Here is a 23,532-nt window from a genome sequence, read left to right as displayed (position 1 = left end):
AGTGTTCCATTGTTTGCCATGGGGCAGAAAGAACATTTGACAAGTTTTAAAGCTAGTTTCCTGCAATTCTACACTTCGTTATGAGGCAGAGAAAAAATGTGCAGGTTCAAAGCTCGTTTCCTGCAATTCTACACATAAGCCAATGCTAAATGTTGTGTTATAATGCTGAGTAACTCAAACATAAAATCAATGTGGGCCCCATGCCATTTTTTGAATTTTACCTGTAGTTTTTGGTGACTTAGTTCTCAGATTCTTATTTAAAAAAATATATTGCTCCATTATCTTTACACATATGGGTTTTTATTGTATATAAAAGAATCACTGATAAAACACAATACAAACTTATAAGAATAAGATCTAATGGGTATTGTGAATAGGTGAGCTATAAGGTGTGGTTATTATAGCACCACAAGACTCACTATACGTCTTCCGTATAATAACGGATGGGATATGAACACTATATACCACGTACAGGAGTGACAAAAAATAGTAAATGGTGAATTATTGAGGCAACAATACAAGAATGAAAAGCTAAGTCCACAGCAAACTGCTCCATCTAGCAGCCATGTCTGATGAAATGGACATACAGTGAATTTGTTAAGCAGTGCAACTGGCTGCTTCTGCTCCCAGCAATGAGTAGAAACTAAATAAAAAACAAAGTAAAATACACAAATGCCGTTATCCTTTAAGGAAAAAATAAAAAAGGTTGCACACTTGCTAGAGTATACACCTAAAATTACGGCAATAAACCTTTCACCCAACCACACCTTTTCACCACCGAAATAGGACAAAATAAAGAATCATGTACACACCATAAACAGAAAATTAACAACTGTGAAGTCTTAAGGTTCATCTTCTAATTGATCTATTTTGTCTAGTCACTCCAAAAGAAATCTAACAATTCAAGTGAGATAAAGAGGGATGGAGTTGATTGAAGCCTGTATACAGTAAGGTCGGTGCAGCATGGAGGGTTGGGTACAATGGAGGGTTGGGTACAGAGATCTATGCACCCGTCTCTATGATTAGGTGACTCAATCACTAACATCCATGTCGTCCTCTTCGTGGTGGTCGACGTCCTCTTCGCGGTGGTCGTCACCATTGACTTTGGGAGTCCCAGTGCCATTGCCTTCCACCGAGTGAGGAGACTGGGCTCCGGAGTCCTGGTCGGAATCCTTCTTGTCGAGCCTCTCCCTCTCCTTCTCACTGTCGTAGCCCTGCTCTTCCTCATCATAGTCTCTGGTGACCTGCAAAGACATCTAGGACATTTGAAATGATTAAGTTTCATATTTCTGAAGCTCATTTCATATTACTTGTTTTTCATTTAAATACAGCGAGTAACGCTAGATCTCTGAGGTCAAAAGCCAGAAGGAAGAATAAGCATGGACAGCCTACACATCTTACATAACTTAAGACAAATCAGTTTCAGTCATTGCTGCTTACCTTCACATCGCCTTTCTCTCCATCAGTTTTCTTTTCCCGTTCCTTATCTTTACTCCTTTCTTTCTTTTCCTTCCGTTCCTCCCGACTGCGGTCTTTATCGCACCTGCGCTCTCGATCCCGGTCATTCTGTCTTTCCTTGTCCCTCTTCTTCTCCTTCTTATGTCTGTAGAGAGGAGAGTTTAAAGATTATAAAAAATCTCAAATCTAAAAACGTGTGTAGACAGTCCAACATTGTTTATTTTCAGGTCCCTTAAAAGAAACCTTGACATTTGAAATCTAAGTAAATTGAGTGCATGATTCGAGTGCATTCACACTGTAAACAAAATGTCTAGAAGATTGTCTCATATTCACACTCAAAGTAGCCACCAATACCACTGGCATCATTTCGAAAACGTGTCCCCTTAGGAAATGATTTTCTATGAGAAGCAATCAATAATAAAAACGGCAATAACGAGACCATAGATAGGCCAAAATATCCACCTTCTAGGAGAGGGAGTCCTGGAAACTTTCCTCTTGGGGGATTTCTTAGGAGATCGGCTGGCGCTGCGACTCTTCCTCCGCCTTCTGTACTCAACAGCAACAAAATGAAAAAATGTAATGTCACAAGTAGTAAATATCTGACCAATCAACATGGTTGGCAGCATGGAGAAACAGACAAGTCAGACGTGTGGCTCTGACCAAACAAAGCTGCACTCACCGATCTATACTGCGAGACCTCCTGGTAGTGCTGTAGCTTTTCGGAGGTGTTTTGGAGCACTTTTTATCCCGCTCCTCTTTCTTCCTATCCCTGTGGTTCAGAGACAAGTTAGTTACATCTGATCAATATTTGGTATTGTATATACAGTGCCTTCAGAAAATATTCAGACCTTGACTTTTTCCACATTTTGTTACGTTACAGCCTTATTCTAAAATTGATTAAATAAAGCAATTTGCTCAGCAATCTGCACACAATACCCCATAATGACAAAGCAAAAACAGGGTTGACATTTTTGCTAATTTATTAAACATAACAAATACCTTATTCTTATTAAGTATTCAGACCAAATGCTATGAGACTAAAATGAGCTCAGGTGCATCTTGTTTCCATTGATCATCCATGAGAAGTTTCTACAACTTGGAGTCCACCTGTGGTTCTCCCAGGTGGCGCAGTGGTCTAGGGCACTGCAACCCAGTCTCTGGGTTCGCGCCCAGGCTCTGTCGCAGCCGGCCGCAACCGGGAGATCCGTGGGGCGACGCACAATTGGCATAGCGTCGTCCGGGTTAGGGAGGGTTTGGCCGGTAGGGAGGGTTTGGCCGGTAGGGATATCCTTGTCTCAGTATGTAAAAAAATAAATTAAATAAAAAAGTAATGAAAATGTATGCACTCTACTGTAAGTCGCTCTGGATAAGAGCGTCTGCTCTTGGCCAGTAGGGATATCCTTGTCTCAGTATGTAAAAAATGTAATAAAATGTATGCACTCTACTGTAAGTCGCTCTGGATAAGAGCGTCTGCTAAATGACTAAAATGTAAAATGTGGTAAATTCAATTAATTGGACATTATTTTGAAAAGGCCCACACCTGTCTATATAAGGTCCCACAGTTGACAATGCATGTCAGGGCAAAAACCAAGCCATGAGGTCAAAGGAATTGTCCTTCGAGATCAGAGACAGGATTGTGTCGAGGCACAGATCTGGGGAAGGGTACCAAAACCTTTCTGCAACATTGAAGGTCCCCAAGAACCGCAGTGGCCTCCAACATTCTTAAATGGAAGAAGTTTGGAACCACCAAGACTCTTCCTAGAGCTGGCCGCCCGGCCAAACTGAGCAATAGGGGGAGAAGGGCCTTGGTCAGGCAGGTGACCAAGAACCCGATGGTCACTGACAGAGCTCCAGAGTTCCTCTGTGGAGATGGGAGAACCTTCCAGAAGGACAACCATATCTGCAGCATTGCACCAATTAGGCCTTTATAGAAGAGTGGCCAGACAGAAGGCACTCCTCAGTAAAAAGGCACATGATAGCACGCTTGGAGTGATGAAACCAAGATTGAACTCTTTGGCCTGGATGCCAAGCGTCACGTCTGGAGGAAACCTGGCACCATCCCTACGGCCAAGCATGGGGGTTGCAGCATCATGCTGTGGGGATGTATTTCAGCAGCAGGGACCGGGAGTCTAGTCAGAATCGAGGCAAAGATGAACAGAGCAAAGTACAGAGATCCTTGATGGAAAAACCTGCTCCGGAGCGCTCAGGACCTCAGACTGGGCGAAGGTTTCACCTTCCGACAGGACAACGACCCTAAGCACACAGCCAAGACAAAGCAGGAGTGGTTTTGGGACAAGGATCTGAATGTCCTTGAGTGGCCCAACCAGAGCCCGCACTTGAACCCGATTGAACATCTCTGGAGATCTGTAAATAGCTGTGCAGCAACATTCCCCATCCAACCTGACAGAGCTTGAGAGGATCTGTAGAGAAACTCCCTAAATACAGGTGTGCAAAGCTTGTAGCGTCTTACCCAAGATGACTCGAGGCTATAATAGTTGCCAAACGTGCTTCAACAATGCACTGGGTAAAGTGTCTGAATACTTATGTAAAATGTGATTGCTAATTTATAAAATTTCAAAAGTTGTTTGCTTTGTCATTATGGGGTATTGTGTATAGATTTGGCCGTCATTGTAAATAAGAATTTGTTCTGAACTGACTTGCCTAGTTAAATAAAGGTTAAATAAATCAAAAGTCTGGAAACACCTACTCATTCAAGGGTTTTTCTTTATTTTTACTATTTTCTGCAATGCAGAATAATAGTGAAGACATCAAACTATGAAATAACACATACGGAATCATGTAGTAACCAAAAAAAAGTGTTAAATCAAAATATATTTCATATGAGTTTCTTCAGTAGCCAACTTTTGCACATATGGGTGATATACAGAAGATAGCCCTATTTGGTAAAATACCAAGTCCATATTATGTCAAGAACAGCTCAAATAAGCAAAGAGAAATGACAGTCCATCATTACTTTAAAGGCATGAAGGTCAGTGAAAATGGAACATTAAGATCTTTGAAAATGTCTTCACGTGCAGTCACAAAAACCATGCTCTATAATGAAACTGGCTCTTATGAGGACAGCCACAGGAAAGGAAGACCCAGAGTTCCCTCTGATGCAGAGGATAAGTTCATTAGAGTTACCAGCCTCAGAAATTGCAGCCCAAATAAATGCTTCACAGAGTTCAAGTAACAGACACCAACATCAACTGTTCAGAGGAGACTGTGTGAAATCAGGCCTTCATGGTCCAATTGCTGCAAAGAAACCGCTACCAAAGGACACCAATAAGAAGAAGAGACTTGCTTGGGCCAAGAAACACGAGGAATGGACATTGGACTGGTGGAAATCTGTCCTTTGGTCTAATGAATTCAAATGAGATTTTTGGTTCCAACCGCTGTGTCTTTGTGAGACGGGGAGTACGTGAACGGATGATCTCCGCATGTGTGGTTCCCACCATGAAGCATGGAGGAGGTGGTGTGATGGTGCTTTGCTGGTGACACAGTCAGTGAATTATTTAGAATTCAAGGCACACTTAACTAGCATGGCTACCACAGCATTCTGCAGCGATACATCATCCCATCTGGTTTGCGGTTAGTGGGACTATCAATTGTTTTTCAACAGGACAATGACACAACACACCTCTGTAAGGGCTATTTGACCAAGGAGAGTGATGGGGTGCTGCATCAGATGACCTGGCCTCCACAATCACCTGACCTCAACCCAATTGAGATGGTTTGGGATGAGTTGGACCGCAGAGTGAAGGAAAAGCAGTCAACAAGTTCTCAGCATATGTGGGAACTACTTCAAGACTGTTGGAAAAGCATTCCAGGTGAAGCTGGTTGAGAGAATGCCAAGAGTGTGCAAAGCTGTCAACAAGGAAAGGGTGGTTACGTTGAAGAATCTCAAATATATTTTGACTTGTTTAACTTTTTAGGGATAGGGGGCAGCATTTTCACTTTTGGATGAATTGCGTGCCCATAGTGAACTGCCTCCTACTCTGTCACGGATGCTAATATATGCATATTATTATTACTATTGGATAGAAAACACTTTGAAGTTTCTAAAACTGTTTGAATTATGTCTGTGAGTATAACAGAACTCATATGGCAGGCAAACTTCCAAACAGGAAGTGGAAATTCTGGGGCTGGTTGATGTTAAACTCATCGTCTATTCACATCCCAGTAAGATATGGATCTGTTCGCACTTCCTACACCTTCCACTAGATGTCAACAGTCAGTAGAACATGGAATGAAGCCTCTAGTGTGATGTGGGGCCGGATGGCAGCTATTTGAGTCAGTGGTCTGGCAGAATGCTAGTTCCTGGTTACGCGCATTACTCATGATGTCGCCATGCGTTCCATTACTCTGTAGACAAAAACGAATGCTCCGATTGGAACGTTATTGGATATATATAATAACAACATCCTGAAGATTGATTCTCTACTTAATTTGACCAGTTTATTTGACCTGGAATATAACTTTTTGAAGTTTTCGTCCGAGTTCGCCTGGACTGGCGCCAGCGCTTGGACATGTGAACTAAACGTGCTAGCAAAAGTAGCTAATTAGACACTAGTAATGGACATTATCGAACAAAATCGTAATGCATGTAATTTCGTATTTCTGTTGACTCGTATGATCGCTGTAATTGCAAACAAAGGTTTCTGTACCAAATATTAAGTTCTGTTTTTCTGATGTATCAAATACTTATGTCATGCAATAAAAATGCAAATTAATTACTTAAAAATCATACAATGTGATTTTCTGGATTTTTGTTTTAGATTCCGTCTCTCACAGTTGAAGTGTACCTATGATAAAAATTACAGACCTCTACATTGTAAGTAGGAAAACCTGCAAAATCGGCAGTGTATCAAATACTTGTTCTCCCCACTGTACATACACTACCGTTCAAAATGTCCTTGTTTTCCATGAAAACATATTTGAATTTAATTAGCAAAATAGGAAAGTCAAAACACTGACAAGGTAATAAATAATGATTTTTAATTTAAATAATAATTGTGTCCTTCAAACATTGATTTCGTCAAATAATGCTCCATTTGCAGCAATTAAAGCCTTGCAGACCTTTGGCATTCTAGTTGTCAATTTGTTGAGGTAATCTTAAGAGATTTCACAACATGCTTCCTGACGCACCTCCCACAAGTTGGATTGGCTTGATGGGCACTTATGTACCATACGGTCAAGCTGCTCCCACAACAGCTCAATAGGGTTGAGATCCGGTGACTGTGCTGGCCACTTCATTATAGACAGAATACCAGTTGACTTCTCTTCACTAAATAGTTATTGCATAGTTTGCAGCTGTCCTTTGGGTCATTGTCCTGTTGTAGGAGGAAATTGGCTCCAATTAAACGCCGTCCACAGGGTATGGCATGGCGTTGCAAAACGGAGTGATAGCTTCCTTCTTCAAGATCTCTTTTACCCTGTACAAATCTCACACTTTACCACCACCAAAGCACTCTGTGGCAGATGAATCAGAATGAGTTGGGTAACATAGATAATTAAGATGTTTTATTTGCATAATATGCTTATGTGAGATTCTTGTCATTAGAATGTATCCTTTTGGACTATAGTGTTGGCGGTTGCACTTTTCCCTCAGCTAGGGCTCAGTCACTTGGGGCCCAGAGAGGGGAGGTCAGGCTTGTCTTTTACATGTCCCTGGTGCTATGCAGAATATCAGAAAGGGAAGAGGACAGAATGGAACATTGTCTTCATATGTGAATGTGTCTTTACCTATTCTTAAACCATGTGAAGGGATGGCGTGATTAATGGGGAACCAATTACTTGTCGCCACAATGTCTGTGCGCCAGTCACTCCCTCCTTTTCCCATTGGGGGGAGGTGTATGGCAGTGTCTGGAAACATTGTATGCCCTCTCTAATCTTACACTTATCCTGGGACAGTGTATGACCTAGAGGCTCACTCCCCTCAGTGAGCTTGTCCAGGAGTGGGGTCAAGAGGGGATTTACTTGAGATGGGAGTATCTAGAGTTAATAATTGATATATGCCATTGGATGAGTTGGTGTTTTTGTCCTATGACGTACCAGGAACGAGATTAGAACCTCATCTGAGGGACCAAACTGAACGATAATTTATAGTGAATGTTATCTGGCTAAGGGATACTCCTTTCCCAAGAAAAAGTATTTCTTTGTCAACAGTTCCTAAGGTCTGTGGTCCAGCATGTAAGTTGAGAGGGGTGTATCTTGGCTATAAAAGATCTTTGTATTTTTCTGTAGTCACTTTTCAATGGTTCATTAGAGATAGCGCATCATTGAAAGTCAAAAAGGGCTATTGCAAAGCTCTTATTAAAAAATATGTAATTTAAGTACAACTCTGACTGGTGTGTAGTTTGTAACTCTCCTCTTTTGGTAAAACAGAAAAATGCCACCACAACCCCCAGACCATCACATTGCCTCCACCATGCTTGACAGATGGCATCAAGCACTCCAGCGTCTTCTAATTTTTTCTGCATGTCACGAATGTTCTTCTTTGTGATCCGAACACCTCAAACTTGGATTCGTCTGTCCATAACACTTTTTTCAAATCTTCCTCTGTCCAGTGACTGTGTTCTTGTGCCCATCTTAATCTTTTATTTTTATTGGCCAGTCTGAAATATAGCTTTTTCTTTGCAATTCTGCCTAGAAGGCCAGCATCCCGGAGTCACCTCTTCACTGTTGACGTTGAGACTGGTGTTTTGCGGGTACAATTTAATGAAGCTGCCAGTTGAGGACTTGTGAGGCGTCTGTTTCTCATACTAGACACTAATGTACTTGTCCTCTTGCTCAGTTTGCTCTCTTCAGTTTCTTGGCAATTTCTCACATGGAATAGCCTTCATTTCTCAGACCAAGAATAAACTGACGAGTTTCAGAAGAAATGTCTTTGTTTCTGGACATTTTGAGCCTGTAATCAAACCCGCTAATGCTCCAAATTCTCAACTAGTCTAAAGAAGGCCAGTTTTATTGTTTCTTTAAATGGGCAACAGGTAGCCTAGTGGTTAGAGCGTTGGACTTGTAACCGAAAGGTTGCAAGATCGAATCCCCGAGCTGACGAGGTAAAAATCTGTCGTTCTGCAGTGTAGTGTACATTTTATATACAGTTGAAGGCGGAAGTTTACATACACCTTAGTCAAATACATTTAAACTCAGTTTCACAATTCCTGACATTTAATCCTAGTAAAAAGTCCATGTCTTAGGTCAGTTAGGATCACCACTTTATTTTAAGAATGTGAAATGTCAGAATAATAGTAGAAAGAATGATTTATTTCAGCTTTGATTTCTTTCATCACATTCCCTGTGGGTCAGAAGTTTACATACACTCAATTAGTATTTGGTAGCACTGCCTTTAAATTGTTTAACTTGGGTCAAATGTTTTGGGTTGCCTTCCACAATGAATTTTGGCCCATTCCTCCTGACAGAGCTGGTGTAACTGAGTCAGGTGTGTAGGCCTCCTTGCTCACACATGTTTTTTCAGTTCTGCCCACACATTTTCTATAAGATTGAGGTCAGGGCTTTGTGATGGCCACTCCAATAACTTGACTTTGTTGTCCTTAAGCCATTTTGCCACAACTTTGGAAGTATGCTTGGGGTCATTGTCCATTTGGAAGACCCATTTGCAACCAAGCTTTAACTTCCTGACTGATGTTTTGAGATGTTGCTTCAATATATCCACATACCTTTCCTCCTCAAGATGCCATCTATTTTGTGAAGTGCACCAGTCCCTCCTGCAGCAAACACCCCCACAACATGATGCTGCCACCCCCGTGCTTCACGGTTGGGATGGTGTCCTTCGGCTTGCAAGCCTCCCCCTTTTTCCTCCAAACATAACAATGGTCATTATGGCCAAACAGTTCTATTTTTGTTTCATCAGACCAGAGGACATTTCTCCAAAAAAGTACGATCTTTGTCCCCATGTGCAGTTGCAAACCGTAGTCTGGCTTTTTTATGGCGGTTTTAGAGCAGTGGCTTCTTTGTTGCTGAGCAGCCTTTCAGGTTATGTCGATATAGGACTAATTTTACTGTGGATATAGATACTTTTTTATCTGTTTCCTCCAGCATCTTCACAAGGTCCTTTGCTGTTGTCCTGGGATTGATTTGCACTTTTCGCACCAAAGTACGTTAATCTCTAGGAGGCTTCCTGAGCGGTATGACAGCTGCGTGGTCCCATGGTGTTTATACTTGCGTACTATTGTTTGTACAGATGAACGTGGTACCTTCAGGCATTTGGAAATTGCTCCCAAGGATGACCCAGACTTGTGGAGGTCCACAAATTTTTTTCTGAGGTCTTGGCTGATTTCTTTTGATTTTCCCATGATGTCAAGCAAAGAGGCAGTGAATTTGAAGGTAGGCCTTGAAATACATCCACATGTACACCTCCAATTGACTCAAATTATGTCAATTAACCTATCAGAAGTTTCTATAGCCGTTACAATTTTTTTCTGGAATTTTCTGTTTAAAGGCACAGTCAACTTAGTCGGTTAGGTCAGCTTCTGACCCACTGGAATTGTGATACAGTGAATTATAAGTGAAATAATTGTCTGTAAACAATTGTTGGAAAAATTACTTGTGTCATGCACAAAGTAGATGTCCTAACCGGCTTACCAAAACTATAGTATGTTAACAAGAAATTTGTGGAGTGGTTGAAAAACTAGTTTTAATGACTCCAACCTAAGTGTATGTAAACTACCATCTTCAACTGTATATATGGGATTAGAGTTGTGGTTAGGAGGTAGACAGTATCCTCAGGGCTGTCTTGGAAGTTATGAGTGTGCAATTTGAGGATTAAGAATGGGTCAAGTCTGTGCTCTGTGGCTCACCTGGATTTACTTGGTGATGGTTTGCTCCTGTCTTTGGAGTGGGACCTCCCACTTCTCCTTCGAGGGCTCTTGGAGCGTCTCCTGCTCCTGGAGTGTGAACGTCGCTTAGACCTGCTCTTTGAACGCCTGCAGACCACGAAGATCACATAGACACGACATCAATCTCTACCCTCAATAAGAATTTTCAAAAGCTTTACTTTATTTTTAACACAATCCAAATCATTTCTGTCAGGAAAACAGATTTCGCGTTCACCTGTGTCTGGAGCGAGAACGGGACCTTCTGCGTCTGGACCTGGACCTGGAACGCGAGTGCTTCCTCTTGCTCTCCTTGTCTGCATAAACAAAACGTTAAAATTACTTTGGTACAGCAAACAATAGCTTTTAGCTAGGTCTAACGGTAATATATCTGAGATGTATGGTATGTTTTGGAGATGCAATGCTTTGGCTACTCACTGCCAGGCTCGATGGCAGCAGAGATTAGGGACTGGGCCTCTCTGACCCTCTTCATGGCCACTTCTATCTCTTTGTTGGAGGAGTCTGCCTTCAGGCCTGGATTCATGTTCATGTTCATCCCTACACCCATGTGGCTCATTCTGAAGAAGAGGACATTATTTTGTGGTGATTATAAACCGGGTAGTTTGGGTCCTGGATGGTGTTTGGCTGAAACAGCCACAGCATTCCAGTCACGTGTATATCAGACAATATACCTTGGGTATGATGCAAAACTACTTGTTTACTGTTATATTTATATTAATAACCGGTTTATAATAGCAATAAGGTACCTCAGGGTCGTCTTTGCGTCGTGCCTAAGAACAGCCCTTAAGCGTGGTATATTTAAGTAATAAGAACCCAGGGGGTGTGGTATACGGCTAATATACCATGGTTAAGGGCTGTTCTGGCCATTATAAACCGGGTGGTTCGAGCCCTGAATGCTGACTAGCTGAAAGCCGTGGTATATCATACCGTATACCATGGGTATGACAAAAAAATGTACTATTTATTTGTCTATTTATGTTGGTAACTAGTTTATAATAGACACCTCAGGGGTTTGTGGTATATGGCCAATATACCACGGCTAAGAGCTGTATCCAGGTCGTGCATAACAGCCCTTAGCCGTGGTATATTGGCCATATACCACACCTCCTCAAGCCTTATTGCTTAAACATACCACACCCCCACAGGCCTTACTGCTTAATTATAAACTGGGTGGTTCCAGCCCTGAATGCTGATTGGCTGAAAGCCGTGGTATATCAGACCGTATACCCCAGGTATGACAAACAAATATTTTTACTGCTCTAATTACTTTAGTAAGCAGTTTATAATAGCAATAAAGCCACTCTGGGGTCCATGGTATATGGCCAATATAACACAGCTAATGCGTTGTGCCTAAGAACAGCCCTTAGCAGTGGTATATTGGCCATATACCACACCCCTTCCGTGCCTTACTGCTTAATTAGAGCACACTGGAGTGCAATCCAACAAATTAATGGCTCATAGGTGTTACTGGAGGTGAGCTAGTCTGATGTCTTGTAACGGGAATTTTCTAGAGACACGATGACTTACTTTGGATCCACCTGCGTCATGAACTTCAGAAGCTGCTCAGTGGGAAAAGACTGGGGAAGAAGAGTGTAAAATATATAATATACAAGTTAGAAATATAATTTCAACATTTCCCTTTTAACAGAACGCTATATATACACAAAAGTATGTGGACACCCCTTCAAATAAGTGGATTTGGCTATTACAGCCACAAACATTGCTGAAAGGTGTATAACATCAAGCACACAGCCATGCAATCTCCATAGACAAACATTGGCAGTAGAATGGCCTTACTGTAGAGCTCAGTAACTTTCAACGTAGCACCGTCATAGGATGCCACCTTCCCAACAGTTCGCCAAATTTCTTCCCTGCTAGTGCTGCCCCGGTCAATTGTAAGTGCTGTTATTGTGAAGTGGAAATGTCTAGGAGCAACAGCGGCTCAGCCGCAAAGTGGTAGGCCACACAAGTTCACAGAACGGGGCCGCAGTGCGCTGAAGAGTGTAAAAATCGTCTGTCCTCGGTTGCAACACTCACTACAGATTTCCAAATTGCCTCGAAGCAACATCAGCATAAGAATTGTTCGTCGGGAGCTTCATGAAATGGTTTTCAATGGCCAAGCAGCCACACACAAGCCTAAGATCACCACGTGCAATGTCAAGTGTCGGCTGGAGTGGTGTAAATCTCACCACCATTGGACTATGGAGCAGTGGAAATACGTTCTCTGGAGTGATGAATCACGCTTCACCATCTGACAGTCCGACGGACGAATCTAGGTTTGGCGGAAGCCAGGAGAACGCTACCTGCCCGAATGCATAATGCCAACTTTAAAGTTTGATGGAGTATTAATGGTCTGGGGTTGTTTTTTTATGAGTCGGGCTAGGCCCCTTAGTTCCAGTGAAAGGAAAGCTTAATGCTACAGCATACAATGACATTCTAGATGAGTCTGTGCTTCCAACTTTGTGGCAACAGTTTGTCGAGACTGGTGTGGGAGAACTTGACTCCCCTGCAGAGCCCTGACGGCAACCCCATCAAACACCTTTGGGATGAATTGGAACGCAGACTGCAAGCCAGGCCTAATTGCCAAACATCAGTGCCCGACCTCACTAATGCGCGTGGCTGAATAGAAGCAAGTCCCCAGAGCAATGTTCTAACATCTAGTGAAAAGCCTTTCCAGAAGAGTGGAGGATGTTATAGCAGCAAAGGGGGACCAACTCCATATTAATGCCCATGATTTTGGAATGAGATGTTCGACGAGCAGGTGTCCACATACCTTTGGTCATGTAGTGCATCTCCAGGTTGCAAGCAAACACTCACCTGGGGATTCATATTCATATTCATATTGGGGTTTGAAAACCCAAACGCTGCCATCGCATCCATGGAGGGACCACCGAAAGGATTGCCTCCCATCTAAAATGCAACACATTATTAACCCTTTCATTGTCTATGACTCTATTTTACAGACCAGTGTCCCCATGGGGAAAATTTGTTGCAGTATCATGTACACCAGGGATCATAAACTAGATTCAGCCGAGGTCCAATTTTTTCTTGAGTGGATGGTCGGAACATAATTACAAATCCTTTGTAGACTGCAAATTGACCGCAAGAATCCCAAACAGATATCATATTTGACTAAAACGTAATCATTTCAAACCATGCTTACATTTGTATACGATCATCTCTTTATTATGCATGAGAATACTTGGGAACAGATTTCCTAAATTTAAATCAATTGGAGCTGATTTCCTGGTGTTTTTACAGTCTTATGATCAACAACGAAAAATAAGTTTTTTTTGTTCTTTGCTAAGAAAGCCTGGGGAGCCAAATAAAACCACTCGCAAGCTAAATTCGGCCAGCAGGCCGCCACAGTTGGGGAACCCTGAACACATTTAAATTATATAACTATATATATACCCGTGGTATACCCGTGGTCATGTATACACCTGTGTTCACATGAGAATGGACTTATCAGGGCATGTTCCATTTCATTAACTTAAGAACTGACATTGTCTTATGTCAGATGGCGTCACTCCTACGCAACGCTCGTCCCTTAAACAATCTGTCTTGTAGGAAGTGGAACTCGTATGTAAATATGAATATTCCTGAGCATCCACCATTCAACAATGAAAACATAGTTCCTATTTTTTTTTATCAATATGCTCTTGTATCCATGAAATAGGCAGAATAATTACCTAAATATAAAACAAATAGTGACAGTGATTTATTGGTTTGCAATTTTGAGAAAATAGTTGAAGGAAAAGGAAACCGCACACTGCTCTTGATAGTATCACCGATATTTAATAAGCTTACGTATCGGCTCTGTTATGTCGGTAAAACCACCCGCTCTCTCAAACAGAGAATTAGTGAACATAAAAGTTCAATCAGGAGAAACGACAGGGATTATCCAGTCGCTGTACATTTCAATGACAAGAAGCATGACATTTCCACCTTTAGATTTTGTGGCATAGAGAAAGTTAAGATATCAGACAGGGGAGGTGATATTAATAATACTCTGAGTAAAAGAGAATGTTTTTGGATTTTCACCCTCCAGACATTGTTTCCAAAAGGACTTAATGATGAAATGCCTTTGTATGTTATGCTGTGAATTGGAACATGAAATGTGTGTCTCTTGTAGATTATTCTGACGTTTTTCATATGATGTACCCAATGACTAATGAACTTGCTATGTCCTCATTGAGATTATACAGAAATGTTCAATACGCCTTATTTATACACTTTTGTAATATTTATGAAATGCACATTGTTATATTTGGTAGCACTTATTTATTTTCCTTTGCCTCCAACCCCCTTCGATGTGTAGAACGGATGTGGGTGGAGCCAGGTCTACATAAGGGTGCAACTTTCAAAAAATCCCAAAAGCTCTGACGAAGGCCGTGTGGCCGATACGTAAGCTTATTAAATATCGGTGATACTATCAAGAGCAGTGTGCGGTTTCCTTTTCCTTCATCTTGTTCAATTGATGCCATGCACCTGCAAATAAGATTGCTCAGATGTGCGAGTGCCTTTTTGAATTTTGAGAAAATAAACAAAACTGTGGCTATCTCCTGCACAAATAATGTGCAAGGACCTCGGTCACCAGTGCAGTGACTTGATCAGCAGCTTTGCTAACTGTTGTAGCTAGCTTACTGACATAGCTGGCTACCTCTACCTTTACTGACATGAAAAGCTTGCTTAGCCTGGTTAAATTACCCAGAAGTTGTAGACATGCAGCCTCAAAATGAGGGACCGTTATCAGAAATCAGTCCGTAAATCAGCATATTTCTCTGCGATTGCTAACATTTAACTTGTAAGTAACTTTGTATAATTGGCTCAGCTGACTACAGCAGCTGACTCGGGAGGCTACTGCAATGACTCACGGGAGAACAGCTGCTTCATGAAAACTCATAAAAGTTAGTATCTGTAAACCCCCCCACAACTAAACAAATCAAAAATAAACTAATTGTCACATTTTTAAAAAATTGTACTGTTAAAATTAGCACTACTGAAGTAGTTTGCGAGCTAGCTTTTGTTTGAAGCGTTCAACAAATTGTGTACGCAGCACTAAGTAGGTAGCTTGTTGGTTAGCAGCAACGTTTCTCCTCTAGCAAGCTAATATTGGTCAAATTTATGCTAGCTTTTGTGCCCAGTCAAACTTCGGAAATACCGCTCATTGAAGCACAAAAATCCATGCTAAATGTAAAATGACTAGAAGTTCCTCACCAAAGAAACTTCATTATTGACCAATTTATTGTTTTAGCTGAGATTAATAGACAGTTTTGAGGCAGAAATTAGGTTAAGCAGACGATGTTACCAAGGTAACGTAAACTCACCCCATTACGTACAAATGTGCGTAACCGCGACATTCAAACGAGGCTGCAATGAAAACGAATGGGACTGTAGTGACTGTGTTGGCATCAAAATCCAGGGGGTGAACTACGTTTCGATTCAGCGTTGATTGACATGGTCATGGCCGAACAGTATTGGAGAAAATATTTTTTTTTAAACTGACCCCTCTGACGCTGTACGTTACATCTCATTTTGTGCCGTACAGCCTCTTTCCACCAGGCGTAGCCGTTCTCTCGCAGATTAATATCATGCTTAACCATATACACTTGTAAGAAAACTTCATTCATGATTTCTGTCTAAATTAATATAATTATTGCTAATATTAAACTGATATTTCATGACTAGGGTGCCAAGTGCATTTTTTTTGCACGTCATTACTGCGAGCCATCATGACACTCAAAAGCCAGAACAGCTGCAGTTCACTTGTGAGGCTAATGTTAGCGCAGCCCTAAATCCCTCTTAAAATTCGAACACAAACCTTCAAACAGGTATGTGATGAGACATTACATAAACTCTTTATGTATTATTTACATTTTAAACTTGATTAGTTGGACAAATCGGGTGAAAAAACCTGTTTCTTCACACAACCTATTTCTCCCTTTCAAGATCACTTCGTAGCCTTCGCTCCCCAATCGACATTTTAAAAAGACCTGACGAAGCTCATTGCCTTCTTGAATTATGCAGAGATGGGCATCATGAAGGTCTCGTCAATTGTACGGACCAAGGCAATGTACAAAAGTGAGTGAGTTTACGTTAGTATTTTCAAATGCTAGACAGCACATGGTAGCCAAACTACTTTTTATATATCCCATACGTTTTGCAAGATACGAGACAGATTAGCGCAGGCAGAATCGTTGCGCTGACGTAAGACAATGAAAGACCACATAATTAAATTGAATAACAAAATATTGTATGTCTATGCTGAGGACCTACCTGTGGATAGGACATGGGGTTTGGTGTTGGGAGAAGTCCTACCTGTGGATTGGACATGGGGTTAGGTGTTGGAAGGAGACCTCCTCCGGACATAATCCCTGCAACAGCATTTGCTGGCGCCAGCAGTGACAAAGCCTTAGCCTCCTCTGGGATAACACCTACAGAAAAACAAAACAGGCATTATGGGAAGAAGAGAACGTCTACGTCTAGAATCTACTAAAGAGGAGAGACATTTTGAAAAACAAAAAGATTACTTGCTCAGGTATTCTTCAAACAAACATGTGTACAGGTTTCAATACTGTTACCTTTGATAGCTGCTAGATTTGAGAAGGTTTATTCCCCTTATTCTTTTAATCATTGTAGATAGTTATTCTTCTAAGGTTGGGAAAAAAGTATCACACAATACACACTACTCCAGTGAACACTGCCAAGATTGTATCACCTGAACGTGTATTTTAAGTCATGAACCAAACGTTAGCTAGCACAGCGGCTTCTCCAGTGGGGTGTGCTCTCAATTTTCATATAGATTGAACAAGCGACTCACGTTGGTGGCTTCACTACTAAGGAGCACAGAGAAAAAAAAAAGGGAAAAAAATCGAGATACACAAAACAAAAAGAATTTCAGAGAGTTGGAGGTCAACAGTAAATACTGTACAGTCACAGTTTCTACTACTTACCAGCAATATGTAGAAAAATAACCTAGCTAGCAATCAAATTCTAGGTAGGCGATATCTATGCTCCCAAAAACCTTACTTGTCACTGCATCAAATATGCTTAAAAGTAATGCTTTTTGATTAAGTTTAATAATCAACTTGGCAACATTAGATTAGCTTGTTTTTTATGTCTGACTAATATAGGGGGGAAAAAACAACAACTATGGTTTCACATCTCAATGTTACCAATGCTACCTAAAAAAGGAAACATACAATATCTTAATCAAGATGCAATGGGAAAAATAACATTTTTCTTATTTTTTTTTTTACAGAAGACGCACAAACATACACACACCAAGACAGACACACATACGCACACACCCACACAAAAAAACATTTAAAAAATGGCACATGGGAGAGAGAATTTAGCTGCAGGAGACAAAACGGTTGGGTGGTATTTTCAGCAGGGCCTGGTTTACAGGACTGGCTGAGCCAGGAAAAAGAACTGTAAAACACAACAACAAAAAAGAAAGACCACTGTTAAAGAGAGAGCACTGAACCAGTTGCCATTGTCATGTGGGTGGATATCTAAGACAATTAACGACAACTAGATAGTCAGCAACCTTAAAGTACAGTATCACTGGTCAACATAGAAAACACACAGCCTAGTTATTTGAATCTGCCAATTTGAGGGACAGCGAGTGTTGAGTGAGTGCATCTAATTTTTAGCTGAATTCAAATTGGATACTAGATTGTGACAAGGGTTCACCCAACTCCCAAAACCAGGAAGTGCCTTAACGCTAAAGATGAAAAAAGTATGAAATGCAGCTGTAGCAATAGCCGTGTCATTGAGATATATGTGTATTGTTCACTGTTCAGTGACCATTTGGATCCAATGAGAATTAGATTGGATGTTATACAGGTCAGATTATTAAAATACCTATTTTGATAAATAGACTTGTGAGTAGTCAAATAACATGTTGTGTTATACATGTGATCTGCCTTATGGTAATATCTAAACTACTGCATTCCACTTAAACTAAAATACATAGAGAATAGAAAATAAGAGAAAGAAGAAAGGACACAGAAAAAAGAGAAAGAGAAGGGGTTGGGGGGCTGCTTGAATGCTTGCTGGCCTTTTGTAATTGTCTACAATCCCCTGTTGGCAGGCAGAGGACCACTTTCAGCCATCAAGGAGGGGGCTCTGCTTTTGCCTTCTCCACTACAACAAATCACACACACAAATAACAGAGATAAGTTTAATAGAGGATAGTCCAATATGGGGGAGAAAATAAAAAGCATGGTTAAGTTTTCATATACATGCAAGTTCCTCTCTGCTTTCTTTTTGTCTGCCCGTGCACAGTCTGGGCATGTTCAGCTCTCTGTCGAAGAAAGTGCCGGTCCCTAAAGCAGATCTTGGTATACTGTGGTTACTGTTAAAGGGGTGGTGGGGGGAAGGGGGGCAAAGAATAGGCTCTGGAGACCACTACAGACTCAAAGTCGTCTGTTTTGTTTAGTGTCTATCAAGTCCAATACATCATGGGTGGCATTATGACCTTACAGTGTGGCAGTGGCTTTATATAATAAATGATGTGTATGGTGGTTATAAGTTTGGTATTTAGTTCCACAGTATACCATGGATATGGGTTGAGAGATCTGATATATAAATCTCTCTCATTGTAATTAGCAAGGGGATTGTACAAGACACTGGGAGAGTGGCATGGCATCATTTATCACAGAATCAGATAGGCTTGTCAGATCGAGAATGGATACTAGGATCTGAAATAGCTAGGACACATGCTTAAATAGTATCTCAAACCACAGGATCATAGAACTCCATGAAATCAATGGGCGCGTCACTCTCCCATAACTACGTCATAGGATCATTCATACAGAAGAGGGGAGAACAAAGCACCAACCTTCGGCAAAAGGGACGACGATCAGCGCTCTGTCCACGAAGACTGTGTTGGTCAGATGCTGAGAAACCCCCACGGACTCCGACTCTTGGAACTTCACAAAACACACACGCGACGTCACTGGCAGAGGCGATTCACTGCAATACGTTAGTTTGTAAGTTAGTTAGATAGCAACAACATAGTAGTAGTTTGTGTCCAACAAAACAACCCTGGAGTAGCTAACCAACCTATTACCTTAGCTAGCTCATGTTTCGTCTAATATTTTGGGGACGACCAGCTTGGGCCTCCGATGCTAACGTTAGCCAGCGTTAGCTAAACTAAAGTTAATACTAACGTTACCTATATGGAAATCAACCAAATCACAAATTGGTAGGAAATGAATAGTCAAATAAACAATAACGATGTCTAGTTTGCGACAAAAGTTAAACAAATATGAGTTACTTACTCTGGTGGAAACAATTTGAGTTCTTCAATGGTTCCAAGAAACCCGAACAGCATTCGCATCTGCTCGGATGTTGTGCTTGGCGACACGTTCGTCACTTGCACTACGTTCGTGGTACAATTCATTTTTTCACAATACAATTTTAAAAACAAATATATAAACAATTACACCTCGATTTGAGAAGGATTTTTTAGAAATGTACTTCGTTGCTATCCTAGCCGAAGATGTTTGATAAACTCAAACGTTCATCCCAATGTGTTTCGTCGCCATGTTGTAAGCGTGAATACACATAAAAAATGAACGGCATGCGCACTGTGAAAATCCTGCAGTGATGTAGATAGTTTACACGGGCGTGGGATGGACAACTGGCGGCGGGAGGGCCGCCCCCCTTTTGAACGCCCTCGGACCAATTCAGTCAGGGTCTCAATTTACTGTTGTTGCAAGTTATGTAGAATAATATAATACTCAAGGTACACTATCGTAATTTGGTTGTGAATCAGCAGTTTTCTCTTATGTCAGTCACTGATAGTCACTCAATTAGTCCATGTCAGCTAACATTTTTAGATTTTAAATTAGTTTAGCAGCCAGCTGATTTTGATAGTCCATCTCACTCAGGTATCATATTTAAACCTGCAAACATTTCTCTCCACTCTATTGAAAAATTTGTAGAATTGGTGGAAATTAGCTGTAAAACAGCACATTTTCATCTCTGCCCTATGGCAAAATGAGTAGAATTGAATGAAATTAGCTATAAAATGCAAAGTCTTCTCTCCGCCCCATGGCAAAATGTGTAGAATTGCACAAAATAATAAATGTTCTCTCCGGTGTTAAGAGGGAGGCTGATAAAATGTGGTGGTGGTGAGGGGTACGCAGAGCAACTGACTAGCCCCTTATGATGAATTTGCATTTTTTGGGGCCCCCACTCTGAGTTAGCGTGTAGTGTTTTGTTTATTTATACATTTTTATTACAAGTACAAATGACAAATATCAGGCTCAAATATTTGTTATACAAATGATCAGCATTCAACAACTTACATCACTAGTAGTGTTAATGTGTGTTAGTAAAGGTCTGTCTCCCCCAGGAATCAAATTGTGAAATTTATCACATTTCTGTGGCATGTAATAAAACGTTAACTATAAATTGAAATAGATGGTGCAAGGCCAAGAGATATCTTGATCCCCCTGTTCAGATGGAAGTCATGATTGATAACAGACATTGACTATTTGAATATGTTATATCACAAAAGTGAAACAAACAAGCAAGAGCAATAATTGTATACAAATATTTTCAACTGCTTTAGTGGTCGGTTTATATCACTTTACATCAGTAGGAAATAATAGGACATGGATGTATTCATGATTTTATTACAATATTACAGTAGGGCTAATCACTGTTCATGTGAGAGGTGTCGGTAACCAACGGCTTTATTGTTGAGGTCATTGATTTGAAAGTTATTAGGTTGACAAGTGTTATGTGGATATTGAATATGTTTTCAACCAGAATGGGCACAGTAACATGTGTCAACTGAGACTTAGATGGTTTATGCAAATCTTTGCAGGAATGCAGTGTAGAAAATCAAAGCTCTCCTTTTATGCGCGTCAACAACAATAGGCCTTATATTCCCACCCAAAGCTTCACTCTGACGCTCAGTGTTTGTGTTTGGTACAAATCTGCCACAGCAACGTAACAATGGATTTGGTATTCATCTTGAAAAAGTCAAACCTTGACCCAGAAAATATAAAAAACTATCGGCCTATATCGAATCTTCCATTCCTCTCAAAAAAAATTGAAAAAAAGGCTGTTGCACAGCAACTCACTGCCTTCCTGAAGACAAACAATGTATATGAAATGCTTCAGTCTGGTTTTAGACCCCATCATAGCACTGAGCCTGCACTTGTGAAGGTGGTAAATGACCTTTTAATGGCGTCAGACCGAGGCTCTGCATCTGTCCTCGTGCTCCTAGACCTTAGTGCTGCTTTTGATACCATCGATCACCACATTCTTTTGGAGAGATTGGAAACCCAAATTGGTCTACACGGACAAGTTCTGGCCTGGTTTAGATCTTATCTGTCGGAAAGATATCAGTTTGTCTCTGTGAATGGTTTGTCCTCTGACAAATCAACTGTATATTTCGGTGTTCCTCAAGGTTCCGTTTTAGGACCACTATTGTTTTCACTATATATTTTACCTCTTGGGGATGTCATTCGAAACATAATGTTAACTTTCACTGCTATGCGGATGACACATAGCTGTACATTTCAATGAAACATGGTGAAGCCCCAAAATTGCCCTCGCTAGAAGCCTGTGTTTCAGACATAAGGAAGTGGATGGCTGCAAACTTTCTACTTTTAAACTCGGACAAAACAGAGATGCTTGTTCTAGGTCCCAAGAAACAAAGAGATCTTCTGTTGAATCTGACAATTCATCTTGATGGTTGTACAGTCGTCTCAAATAAAACTGTGAAGGACCTCGGCTTTACTCTGGACCCTGATCTCTCTTTTGACGAACATATCAAGACTGTTTCAAGGACAGCTTTTTTCCATCTACGTAACATTGCAAAAATCAGAAACTTTCTGTCCAAAAATGATGCAGAAAAATGTATCCATGCTTTTGTTACTTCTAGGTTAGATTACTGCAATGCTCTACTTTCCGGCTACCCGGATAAAGCACTAAATAAACTTCAGTTAGTGCTAAATACGGCTGCTGGAATCCTGACTAGCACCAAAAAATGTGATCATATTACTCCAGTGCTAGCCTCCCTACACTTGCTTCCTGTTAAGGCAAGGGCTGATTTCAAGGTTTTACTGCTAACCTACAAAGCATTACATGGGCTTGCTCCTACCTATCTTTCCGATTTGGTCTTGCCGTACATACCTACACGTACGCTACGGTCACAAGACGCAGGCCTCCTAATTGTTCCCAGAAACAAGCAAGAGCAATAATTGTATACACATACAGTGGGGAGAACAAGTATTTGATACACTGCCGATTTTGCAGGTTTTCCTACTTACAAAGCATGTAGAGGTCTGTCATTTTTGTCATAGGTACACTTCAACTGTGAGAGACGGAATCTAAAACAAAAATCCAGAAAATCACATTGTATGATTTTTAAGTAATTAATTTGCATTTTATTGCATGACATACAGTAAGTATTTGATACATCAGAAAAGCAGAACTTAATATTTGGTACAGAAACCTTTGTTTGCAATTACAGAGATCATACGTTTCCTGTAGTTCTTGACCAGGTTTGCACACACTGCAGCAGGGATTTTGGCCCACTCCTCCATACAGACCTTCTCCAGATCCTTCAGGTTTCGGGGCTGTCGCTGGGCAATACGAACTTTCAGCTCCCTCCAAAGATTTTCTATTGGGTTCAGGTCTGGAGACTGGCTAGGCCACTCCAGGACCTTGAGATGCTTCTTACGGAGCCACTCCTTAGTTGCCCTGGCTGTGTGTTTTGGATCGTTGTCATGCTGGAAGACCCAGCCACGACCCATCTTCAATGCTCTTACTGAGGGAAGGAGGTTGTTGGCCAAGATCTCGCGATACATGGCCCCATCCATCCTCCGATCAATACGGTGCAGTCGTCCTGTCCCCTTTGCAGAAAAGCATCCCCAAAGAATGATGTTTCCACCTCCATGCCTCACGGTTGGGATGGTGTTCTTGGGGTTGTACTCATCATTCTTCTTCCTCCAAACACGCGAGTGGAGTTTAGACCAAAAAGCTCTATTTTTGTCTCATCAGACCACATGACCTTCTCCCATTCCTCCTCTGGATCATCCAGATGGTCATTGGCAAACTTCAGACGGGCCTGAACATGCGCTGGCTTGAGCAGGGGGACCTTGCGTGCGCTGCAGGATTTTAATCCATGACGGCGTAGTGTGTTACTAATGGTTTTCTTTGAGACTGTGGTCCCAGCTCTCTT

The 23,532-nt window shown here is 41.2% G+C and overlaps 1 protein-coding gene across 5 annotated transcripts; it reads right to left on the bottom strand.

Moving 5' to 3' along the window:
- Positions 1–278: 278 nt before the first annotated feature.
- LOC139550621 (serine/arginine-rich splicing factor 11-like) lies at positions 279–20,205 on the bottom strand. 5 transcript variants are annotated; one of them, XM_071361622.1, is made up of 12 exons: positions 19,610–20,205; positions 19,168–19,301; positions 16,638–16,753; positions 13,134–13,226; positions 11,844–11,893; positions 10,734–10,873; positions 10,534–10,612; positions 10,281–10,406; positions 2,138–2,227; positions 1,921–2,004; positions 1,441–1,603; positions 279–1,256 (listed from the first exon to the last, which is right to left on the bottom strand). In XM_071361622.1, the coding sequence occupies exons 1-12, from the start codon at positions 19,729–19,731 to the stop codon at positions 1,032–1,034; spliced, it is 1,422 nt and encodes a 473-aa protein (XP_071217723.1). In that variant the 5' UTR covers positions 19,732–20,205; the 3' UTR covers positions 279–1,031. The 5 variants fall into 5 exon arrangements, with proteins under 5 accessions (XP_071217723.1, XP_071217722.1, XP_071217724.1 ...); XM_071361621.1 differs by having other exon boundaries at positions 16,596–16,753; positions 19,610–19,913; XM_071361623.1 differs by lacking the exon at positions 19,610–20,205 and adding an exon at positions 17,038–17,155 and having other exon boundaries at positions 16,596–16,753.
- Between the last annotated feature and the right edge of the window lie 3,327 nt (positions 20,206–23,532).

The sequence above is a fragment of the Salvelinus alpinus genome, chromosome 23 (assembly GCF_045679555.1).
Source record: "Salvelinus alpinus chromosome 23, SLU_Salpinus.1, whole genome shotgun sequence".
Lineage (NCBI taxonomy): Eukaryota > Metazoa > Chordata > Actinopteri > Salmoniformes > Salmonidae > Salvelinus > Salvelinus alpinus.
The sequence above is the reverse complement of the archived record's forward strand: the minus strand, read 5'-3'. Positions and strand labels throughout refer to the sequence as shown.

Excerpts from the sequence above, each read along its gene's own strand:
- LOC139550621 (XM_071361621.1), bottom strand. The coding sequence starts at position 19,731 with ATGAATTGTACCACGAACGTAGTGCAAGTGACGAACGTGTCGCCAAGC. Across the intron at positions 2,228-10,280 it reads CCATCACCAAGTAAATCCAG|GGATAGGAAGAAAGAGGAGC; the intron begins GTGAGCCACAGA and ends TCTGAACCACAG. Across the intron at positions 1,257-1,440 it reads GAGAGAAAGGCGATGTGAAG|ATGTCTTTGCAGGTCACCAG; the intron begins GTAAGCAGCAAT and ends CAAATGTCCTAG.